We start from the raw sequence: 11,483 nt of genomic DNA, 5'->3' as shown, positions 1-11,483 counted from the left end.
GTAAAGCAGTATGTAAACATTATTAAAGTGACTAGTGTTCCATTATTAAAGTGGCCAGTGATTCCATGTCTATGTATATAGGGCAGCAGCCTCTAAGGTGCAGGGTTGAGTAACCGGGTGGTAGCCGGCTAATGATGGCTATTTAACAGTCTGATGGCCTTGAGATAGAAGCTGTTTTTCAGTCTCTCTGTCCCAGCTTTGATGCACCTGTACTGACCTCGCCTTCTGTATGATAGCGGGGTGAACAGACCGTGGCTCGGGTGGTTGATGTCCTTGATGATCTTTTTTGGCCTTCCTGTGACATCGGGTGCTGTAGGTGTGCTGGAGGGCAGGCAGTGTGCCCCCGGTGATGCGCTGGGCAGACCGCACCACCCTCTGGAGAGCCCTGCGGTTGCAGGCGGTGCAGTACCAGGCGGTGACACAGCCCGACAGGATGCCCTCAATGGTGCATCTGTAAAAGTTCATGAGGGTCTTAGGGGCCAAGCCAACTTTCTTCAGCCTCCTGAGGTCGAAGAGGCGCTGTTGCGCCTTCTTCACCACACTGTCTGTGTGGGTGGACCATTTCAGATCGTCAGTGAAGTGTACGCCGAGGAACTCGTTACACCTCTGACATCGCCTAAACAAAAACAATGAAACTGCTATGCAGTCGCGGGTTAAGGCAGAATTTATTTAGACAACGGTTTAAATTTTCATTCAATCACCTTTTGTTTACTGTAAGCTACAGACACTGCATTCAATCGTACACAGCTCTGTTTAAATAACCCTTTAACGGCACTCAAAGACAAAGGCGTTTGTCCCAAATGGCACCCTATTCCCTATATAGTGCACTAGGGTTCCATTTGAGACTCAAATTAAACATTACAGTATGTACTAATAGAGACTTATACGTCAATGTGTAAAATTGTGTTTGTGGTGTTTTACGTGTTGGAAACATTATAAACATGTATTTACTGATGTTTCTGACTGACCTTCTGATTATTTCATTCAATCTTTTAAAAAATATATATATTCTTAAGGTTTTTCTTTTGTTTCTTTAGTTTTATGTGTAGTATATTTATGATACGTGAAGTAGTTTTATGTGTAGTGTATTTATGATACGTGAAGTAGTTTTATGTGTAGTGTATTTATGATACGTGAAGTAGTTTTATGTGTAGTGTATTTATGATACGTGAAGTAGTTTTATGTGTAGTGTATTTATGATACGTGAAGTAGTTTTATGTGTAGTGTATTTATGATACGTGAAGTAGTTTTATGTGTAGTGTATTTATGATACGTGAAGTAGTTTTATGTGTAGTGTATTTATGATACGTGAAGTAGTTTTATGTGTAGTGTATTTATGATACGTGAAGTAGTTTTATGTGTAGTGTATTTATGATACGTGAAGTAGTTTTATGTGTAGTGTATTTATGATACGTGAAGTAGTTTTATGTGTAGTGTATTTATGATACGTGAAGTAGTTTTATGTGTAGTGTATTTATGATACGTGAAGTAGTTTTATGTGTAGTGTATTTATGATACGTGAAGTAGTTTTATGTGTGGTATATTTATGATACGTGAAGTAGTTTTATGTGTAGTGTATTTATGATACGTGAAGTAGTTTTATGTGTAGTGTATTTATGATACGTGAAGTAGTTTTATGTGTAGTGTATTTATGATACGTGAAGTAGTTTTATGTGTAGTGTATTTATGATACGTGAAGTAGTTTTATGTGTAGTGTATTTATGATACGTGAAGTAGTTTTATGTGTAGTGTATTTATGATACGTGAAGTAGTTTTATGTGTAGTGTATTTATGATACGTGAAGTAGTTTTATGTGTAGTGTATTTATGATAGATGAAGGAACTGTGCTAATAAGCATAATGAAATCTGGTCCTCTGGAGCTCAATTGGTAGAGCATTGCGCTTGTAACGCCAGGGTAGTGGGTTCGATCCCCGGGACCACCCATACGTAAAAATGTACGCACACATGACTGTAAGTCGCTTTGGATAAAAGCGTCTGCTAAATGGCATATTATATAATATTATTATTATCTATAAAAGCATTCTCGGTGAATAAAGCCGGGTTTCAATCCGATTGCACGATGCAGTGCACTTGACATTTAAAGGTAACTTACTATTGAGCTGACATATCCACCGACCTCCGCGAACACTAGAACATTACTTTTTAAAAAGGTGCAATCGTAGCCTAATGCGCAATTGGATTGAATCCCTGCCTAAAATGTATTTATTCCGAGAAAGCTTTTCTAGATGTTGCACTAGGGCTTCTTAAAAGCGTAGTTAACGAGACAACACAAACTCGATACATGGTCAAACACAGTGTTTAATGGACATTACAGGCACAGCCTGAGGAGAGGAGTACCATCACGTTCATCATTATTGTAATTCAATGTTTACAGGGGATAGTAGACAGATACCAGGTTGAAGTTGCCCCTATAACCACTGATCCAAGGTCAGATGTTACCAGGGGATAGTAGATGACTAGTAAGGTTGAAGTTGCCCCTGTAACCACTGATTCAAGGTCAGATGTCATTCCATCCTAATTTATACCCTATGCAAGAACGCAATTAGCCATGCAAAATGGCCGCTCTGCATACTTGCGCAAACAAAAATACGCAAACGTGTCTAGGCCTGCAATTTGTCACTTCGCAACTATGCAGGATAACCATTTTGCGTAGCTAATTGCATAGGGTATTAATCAGGTTTGGGGGTCAATTCCATTTAAATTCCAATCAATTCAGAAAGTAAACCAAATTCCAATTCCAAACTTTTCCTCCTTGAAAAGCATTGAAGAGAATTGGAATTACACTGTACTTTGTGAATTGACTTTAAAATGGAATTGACCCCAACCCTGGTATAAATAGGACTTAATGGTTAAGGATTGGTTCATAGGGTAATCTGATCCTGGATCCGTGGTTAGGGGGCAGGTTCTACCCAGAGCTACAGATTACACATCACAACAAATAGATTATACCAGGGTTGTGGTCAATCCCATTTCAATTTAGGAAGTAAACTGAACATTTAATTAGGAAAATTTGGAATTAGGTTTACTTTCTGAATTGACTGGGATTGACCCCAACCCTGATTAAAAACCCAGCAGACAGCCACACAGTAGCTCTTTAGCACCCTGCCCACTGTCCCTACCTTCAAAACACCACGCTATGGCCCCCAAAACACACACACGCAATGAAGCACGATTGTCATTGTCACACGTAATCACAGAAAAAAATTCAGACATGATACATTTGCCATCTAACAACAACCACACAACGCTACCTAATTATTAACACAAGTTTGATCTAAACTGATATTCTTCTTCACTTCTATCTGTTTACTACTTCAAAAATAAAATCAAATTAGTCCAAAACATCAGTTTAACAAAGCAGACAATACAAAAATAAAACATTAAAACAATGAGTTCCCTTTGTAGCTGATGTAGTGAAATGTAAAGCATGCCGTTTGCTTTAACAGCTTCGTGAATTCTATTTAACAGATTGATTGACGAATGGATTGATTGGAAGCACAGTTGTGGTTGATAGGAGCCCATTACTCTGGAATATTCTACCAGTGCTTGAATCTTCAGCACCCTGGTAAACAAGCCTGAATATCCTTCGCTGGGCGTCACTAGATGGCCATGCTGCATCACCACACCTGATGGTCAGTACAGTACATTAGGATTTCGGTTCTTTAGGGTCGTGGGTGAAGACCCACTTGATTCGTTGCGTAAGAAAGCAGAAAGGAACCCCGTAAGAACGGCGCCGCCGAGGGGAGGTGCTGTGCACCGCAACACTTTGGGGTCAGCGCACTCAATTAAACTTAATTGACTTAGTCCTGCGCCAGTCCGAGCGGTGCACTTGACAGCTTGCGTATATATATATATATAAAGTGAACGGGCCATAAGGTAGTTAGGGTAATGTTAGGGTTGTGTTAAGGTTAGGGCAAGGTTAGGGATAGAGGTTGAAACCCCCATGAGTTAGCCAGGCCCTAACCACTGTGTCCTTCTCCTGTCACCTGTGAAAGATGGAATAGATCAGGGAATAGTTCCAGAATGAGTTAGCATAACTCCAGGACATTCTAGATCCCATGTCTGGAGGTGGACAGAGTGGCTTGCCCCTCCCCTGTTGCATTTAGCAGCCCTGGAAGTCAGGCTGCGATTGGCTGTGACTTTGGGTGGTCAGGAGACGCTGCTGCTGCTGTAGAAACCTGATGACCTCAGGACTCCTCAGCAGAGACTGGGGACAAAACACACACACACAGAACACACACACACACACAGGCTAGTGTGACGTAATACATTGTTTGAATTCATGATACTGGTAGTTGCCATTACAGGAAGAGAAAATATGCTGCACATTTCAACAACCTAAGATGTGTTAACTGCTGTGTGTGTGTGTGTGTGTGTGTGTGTGTGTGTGTGTGTGTGTGTGTGTGTGTGTGTGTGTGTGTGTGTGTGTGTGTGTGTGAGTGACTCACCAGTCTCTTCTGGTTGAGCACCTGTTCGATGAGGGAGGGTCTGGCCGGTCGGTCCCCCATGGTGCCGAGACGCTGCTTGTTCACAGACACAGGCCTCTCCTCCAAGCTCTCCTGATCCAACACACACAGCATGGTTCAATATATAACCATCACACATATCCATTTAGACTAGAGCAGTATTCTTCAGTCCTAGTCCTGAGGACCACATCAGGGTTTTATCCCAGCCCTGTACTAACAAACCTGACTCAACTAATGATGATGAGTTGGATCAGATGTATTAGCACTGGGCTGGGACCAAATCATGCACATATTGTCGATTCCCTGGACTATGACAGATAAACATGTGAAAGAAAGCACCGTGTGTGTGTGTCTGCATGTTTGTCTGTCAGCCAGGTAAATTCTTACATCTTGTTTCCCGCTGGACATAGCCTGATCGCTCTTCTTCTTCTTGTACTTGTCTTTGTACATCTTGTTTCGGTGCTTCTTACACATCCACGGCTTCCGCTGCTTGGCTACCTGGGTCGTGGTCTCCGTACAACCGTCGTACGTGCACGTCTTCGACACGTTTTCGCTCTCCCCGAACCCTTCTTCGTCGTTGAGTTCTTCGGGGCTCGCAGCGCTGTCACGGGGGTCCGAGGTGTCCAAAACATCGCTCTCCTCGTCGGCATCATCCATGTCGTACGAGAACATGTTATTGTCCGATTCTTGCGGCGTGACTACATTTCTGCTGTCGACAACACCGCTCTTGTCAACGTAGTACGTCTGTCCGTCCTTGGTTAATAGCAGCGAAATGCTCGAGTCCTTGTTGTTGTTACCCGCTGTTGTGGAACTCTCCTCTTCGCTCATGATTGGGACAAAATATCCCCACGATTTGTAGAAAGTGGATAACGTTAACAGTTGCCCACAGAAGTGGCTTTTCCCGTAAGCTATTGATCTAACGTTAGCTAGCTAGCTGTAGCTGGCAATGTGTTGTTAGCTAACTAGCATGTACTGAATGCTAGCTGGCTGGCTAGTTTGACATTTAATTCACTAACCCTCTCCTAGATCTGAGTGAGTCTCTGCCAGAAACGATGGACCACGCTAACTGAATAATAAGGTTATAGCTACCTGCTCTAAAGCAACATCACATAATTAACTGAGGAAATTATTTATAAATACCCCAAATGCTTAATCTGCAGGCTGGATGCTTCTCCTCCTCTCACACAACAAACAACGAGGACACTCCGCGGAGAGAGCATGACAGGGAGGAGTCTTCTTCTTCTTCAATGAGGTTTAACCGCGGTTGGCATCCAATTTGTTGCATTACCGCCACCTACTAGACTGGAGTACCAGTTTCTTTTCTTTTCCTTGAAAAATAAAAATAAAAATAAAAAAAATACCCTAACAACTAACACTACTCTCACAAATTCAAAACTATTACTAATAATTAACCCCACCCTTCTCCACTATTTAAATATACTCACTCCTACCTCATGCCCTCAACCTGAAATGATGGGACATCACCACTTAACACTCCCTGTAACTCTTCTGCTGTCAAGTCTCGCACTCACAAATATCTCTCTGCAGCTGCCACCACAACCTCAATTGGAACAGCCAAAAGGCAAGGGTCCACTTTTTCCAAAAACTCATCTTTATCCTGACCCTCTGTGCAAGCCTCGGGCTCCGAGCACTTCACCACACCTACCACCTCCGATACTTCACCCTCATTCACTTCCATTTCTCCTCCTGTCTTCAGCTCACTTTGCTTACATTTCCTACCATTCTTCTTTAACGAACCTTCTCCCTTTTCCCCCGCCATTTCTTTACCGACTCAAGCTCACAATGTGACTCACTGAGTACGTTTGCATGCAAATTAATTATTAGATATTAAACTGATTATGGCAGAAGGCCAAGTATGGCATTAGTCATGTAAACACCTTACTCTGCTTATCTTAATCAGTATAAGTTAAAAATCGAAGTAAGCATACACAGATCAAAACACCTGGTTTTCTGAGCAATCTTTTTGAATTATCAGGAGGTATAAACAGCTGTGTATTTGATCTGGACATGTCTTAGAAGTAGTTTTCACATACAAACGTTATACAGTGTCTTGCAAAAGTATTCATCCCCCTTGGCGTTTTTCCTATTTTGTTGCATTACAACCTGTAATTTAAACTGATTTTTATTTGGATTTCATGTAATGGACATACACAAAATTGTCCAAATTGGTGAAGTGAAATGAAAAAAATAACTTGTTTCAAAAAAGTCTAAAAAATAAATAACGGAAAAATGGTGCGTGCATATGTATTCACCCCTTTTGCTATGAAGCCCCTAAATAAGATCTGGTGCAAACAATTACCTTCAGAAGTCACATAATTAGTTAAATAAAGTCCACCTGTGTGCAATCTAAGTGTCACATGATCTCAGTATATATACACCTGTTCTGAAAAGCCCCAGAGTCTGCAACACCACTAAGCAAGGGGCACCACCAAGCAAGCGGCATCATGAAGACCAAGGAGCTCTTCAAACAGGTCAGGGACAAAGTTGTGGAGAAGTACAGATCAGAGTTGGGTTATAAAAAAATATCGGAAACTTTGAACATCCCACGGAGCACCAATAAATCCATTATTAAAAAATGGAAAGAATATGGCACCACAACAAACCTGCCAAGAGAGGGTCGCCCACCAAAACTCACGGACCAGGCAAGGAGGGCATTAATCAGAGAGGCAACAAAGAGACCAAAGATAACCCTGAAGGAGCTGCAAAGCTCCACAGCGGGGATTGGAGTATCTGTCCATAGGACCACTTTAAGCCGTACACTCCACAGAGCTGGGCTTTACGGAAGAGTGGCCAGAAAAAAGCCATTGCTTAAAGAAAAAAATAAGCAAACACGTTTGGTGTTCGCCAAAAGCCATGTGGGAGACTCCCCAAACATATGGAAAAAGGTACTCTGGTCAGATGAGACTAAAATTGAGCTTTTTGGCCATCAAGGAAAACGCTATGTCTGGCGCAAACCCAACACCTCTCATCACCCCGAGAACACCATCCCCACAGTGAAGCATGGTGGTGGCAGCATCATGCTGTGGGGATGTTTTTCATTGGCAGGGACTGGGAAACTGGTCAGAATTGAAGGAATGGTGGATGGCGCTAAATACAGGGAAATTCTTGAGGGAAACCTGTTTCAGTCTTCCAGAGATTTGAATAGTGAATAGGGTGAATAGTTATGCACGCTCAAGTTTTCCGTTTTTTTGTCTTATTTCTTGTTTGTTTCACAATAAAAAAATATTTTGCATCTTCAAAGTGGTAGGCATGGTGTGTAAATCAAATGGTACAAACCCCCCAAAAAATCTATTTTAATTCCAGGTTGTAAGGCAACAAAATAGGAAAAATGCCAAGGGGTGTGAATACTTTCGCAAGCCACTGTATGTACAGAAAACTGTAAGATAGTTTTCCATGCATACACATGTATAATGTGGAGCTGAAAAGGGTAGATGAAGACAGTAATTTGTGTACATAATTTATAGTTCTTACCTTTGTTCAGTAGAACTGTCTTTATCTCTGAATCTGATTGGTTGGCACACACTCATAAAAACACCTTTTTTGTTTTTACACTAAAATAAATATTCATCTCTAAATAGGCATTCTTTATTTTCCACATTACCTTTTATAAATACCAGCAAATAACGGTTGGAAATATTAAGTGAGTACAAATATCAGGCCCCGTGTAGTACTGGAGGAGAAGTATATAGGATTATTTACCGCGTCAGAGGTAGTCTGTGGAGATCGGTTGGCTTTCCCCGTGTCAGACCTGACCCCAAGATCCACATGAGTCAACAGCCTCCAACCAACAACATTATTAAATGGTGGATATCCAGTTAACCCCATCCATACTGTAATGATGTAAGAGACAGAAGAAGAAGGAAAGACTGAGTTACCAAACACCTTGAACACTCCTAAACACTCTTGTTGTTACTGTATATGGTGAGTAGTTCAGCACGTACAGTACTGTGTTTATTCATCAATGTGGGTTTTTTCCTTTATATACTGTTGCCCAGAAATGGGACAGTGTGTATGTTGCCCAATGGCCCTATAACTACTTTGGGAACCAGGATAAAATAACTTAGCTGTAGACAACTTCAGATCAAGCACCTAAACTAGTAATGGATGGAAGATTTCTATGTAATTTATAAACACGTATAAAATAAAACACTCACTGCAGATCAAAAGTGTTATTGGAGACGTGTCTAGTCATGAGACCCTCTGTCTGAACCACTAGACTAGTCAGAGTCCCACTGACACAAACCCAGGTATCAGAAAAGGTGCAGCTGTGAAAACCTGTCTTATTAGCGAAGGTCCCCCTGCAACGAAACACTTTATAAGACCTCCACTTAATAAGACCACCACTCAATAAGACCACCACTTAATAAGACCACCACTTAATAAGACCTTCACTTAATAAGACCTCCACTTAATAAGACCACCACTTTATAAGACCACCACTTAATAAGACCTCCACTTAATAAGACCACCACTTAATAAGACCACCACTTAATAAGACCACCACTTTATAAGACCACTTTATAAGACCTCCACTTTATAAGACCACCACTTTATAAGACCTCCACTTAATAAGACCACCACTTAATAAGACCACCACTTTATAAGACCACCACTTAATAAGACCACTACTTTATAAGACCACTTTATAAGACCACCACTTTATAAGACCTCCACTTAATAAGACCTCCACTTAATAAGACCACCACTTAATAAGACCACCACTTTATAAGACCTCCACTTAATAAGACCACCACTTTATAAGACCACTTTATAAGACCTCCACTTTATAAGACCTCCACTTCAGACAAATGTCATGATTGCAACAAAGAACATTGTGTAGAAAAAGGATGGTGATCTAGTAGATTAGGGGTTAATTGGTCATCAAAAACACAAGGAGGACCAAGGCACTCTTCATATAGTTAAAATGCCTTTATAATGATGGCATGTTCAATAGAACCATTATTTAAAACTCTAAAGCGTTTTGGCATGGCGTTCGTCAGGGAGTACAATGATAGGCTACAACATGCCTTGTTTTGAGAACAAACCATGTTCCAATCAACCCTGATTGAAGAGGTTAGGCACAAATTAGTCATTGGTGGACACAAAATGCTAAGTGTAAAATATTTGAAAAGACAATTCAGTTCTAGCCTTGAATAGGAGTGGGCATAACTAGTGAGAAAAGGAGAGCCATACGTAAAGAGTACATTAGATGGCAGCAAACGTCCCACAGACCAAATACAAATGTGTGTCATTTCACATACACTTGTATTAAGTCTCTTCAGTCTACTTGACAAGTCTCTGGAATTAAGAATAAGGTTTCAAAACCCCTGGTAATTTACCAAAGTTACCAACATTTTCAGAAATGAAAGGTAGGTAACACTTTATTTGGAAAGTCCATCTGTAGACGCTCTACAGACTATCTGCAGGGTTTCCCAAACTCGGTCCTAGGCACCCCAAAGGGTGCATGTTTTGGTTTTTGCCCTAACACTAAACAGCTGATTCAAATAATCAACTAATAATCAAGTTGTGTAGTGTTAGGGCTAATCTACAGACTATCACTAACATTTAAACTAACTATCTACTAGCCTAAACTTAACCCTTACCCTAACCCTTATTCTTAACCTTAGCAAGCAGTTGCTTATCAACAGATAGTTTGTTGATAGTGTGACCATCTGCAGAGCATCTACAGATGGAAAATCCGGACTATCCAAATAAAGTGTGACCTGTAATTTTATTTTGGAAATCTATGGAAACTTTGGTCATTTATACTTGACATTAGTTTTATGTATTCATATTTTGTCATATTCTTCATATCTGTGACCATGTTGTCCATTCGTTTATATACTTGACAAAAATATAAATGCAACATGCAACAATTTCAAAGATTTTACTGAGTTACAGTTCATATGAGGAAATCGGTCAATTGAAATAAATGGGCCTAGGGATCTCGTCAAGGTATTTTTGTGTATTCAAATTGCCATCGATAAAATGCAATTGTGTTCGTTGTCCGTAGCTTATGCCTGCCCATACCATAACCTCACTGCCACCATGGGGCACTCTGTTCACAACGTTGACATCAGCAAACCGCTCGCCCACACAACGCCATACACATGGTCTGCGGTTGTGAGGCCGGTTGGACGTACTGCCAAATTCTCTAAAACGACGTTGGAGGCGGCTTATGGTAGAGACATGAACATTAAATTCTCTGGCAACAGCCCTGGTGGACATTCCTGCAGTCAGCATGCCAATTGCACGATCCCTCAAAACTTGAGATCCATGGCATTGTGTTGTGTGACAAAACTGCACATTTTAGAGTGGCCTTTTATTGTCCGCAGCACAAGGTGCACCTGTGTAATGATCATGCTGTTTAATCAGGTTGTTGATATGCCACACCTTTTAGGTGGATGGATTATCTTGGCAAAGGAGAAATGCTCACTAACAGGGATGTAAACAAATTTGTGCACAAAATTTGACAGAAATGCGTATGGAACATTTCTGGGAAATTTTATTTCAGCTCATGAAACATGGGACCAACATTTTACATGTTGTGTTTTATATTTTTGTTCAGTGTAGTAGATAGACCATGTGGTTCAGGAGAAAATAGCCTCATTAATGAAAATAACATCTATTCAACAATGTAATAATGACATAATTTCGAATTAACTCTGCAACTCTTCCAACTATTTACGTTTTTCACAACTGCCACCAGTTCGGCCCCAAAACATTTACAACAAAGATATATTGACAATATAAATAAATAATAAGAAATGTAGGTCTAAAGGATATTCCATGCTGAAACCCAACGGTATTCACTAAGTTGATGGGTTATATTTAGGATTATATTATTCATATTAAAAACATCTTGTTTTATTATTTTATATATTTTTAATTGTTTTGAAAACTCCCTAAAATCCAAAATTCTGGTAGTTTACTGGTAAATTTAGAAATGTTGCTGGTAATATTCCCTCCAGGGGT

The 11,483-nt window shown here is 40.5% G+C and overlaps 1 protein-coding gene across 1 annotated transcript; it reads right to left on the bottom strand.

The window, feature by feature from the left end:
• Window positions 1-2,301: 2,301 nt before the first annotated feature.
• On the bottom strand, window positions 2,302-5,726 carry LOC121542048 (regulatory factor X-associated protein). The gene is made up of 3 exons (XM_041851479.2): window positions 4,875-5,726; window positions 4,470-4,580; window positions 2,302-4,228 (listed from the first exon to the last, which is right to left on the bottom strand). Exons 1-3 carry the CDS (start codon window positions 5,313-5,315, stop codon window positions 4,124-4,126), a joined length of 657 nt encoding a protein of 218 aa, XP_041707413.1. The 5' UTR covers window positions 5,316-5,726; the 3' UTR covers window positions 2,302-4,123.
• Window positions 5,727-11,483: the final 5,757 nt, after the last annotated feature.

The sequence above is a fragment of the Coregonus clupeaformis genome, chromosome 27 (assembly GCF_020615455.1).
Source record: "Coregonus clupeaformis isolate EN_2021a chromosome 27, ASM2061545v1, whole genome shotgun sequence".
NCBI classification, from domain to species: Eukaryota; Metazoa; Chordata; class Actinopteri; order Salmoniformes; family Salmonidae; genus Coregonus; species Coregonus clupeaformis.
The sequence above is the reverse complement of the archived record's forward strand: the minus strand, read 5'-3'. Positions and strand labels throughout refer to the sequence as shown.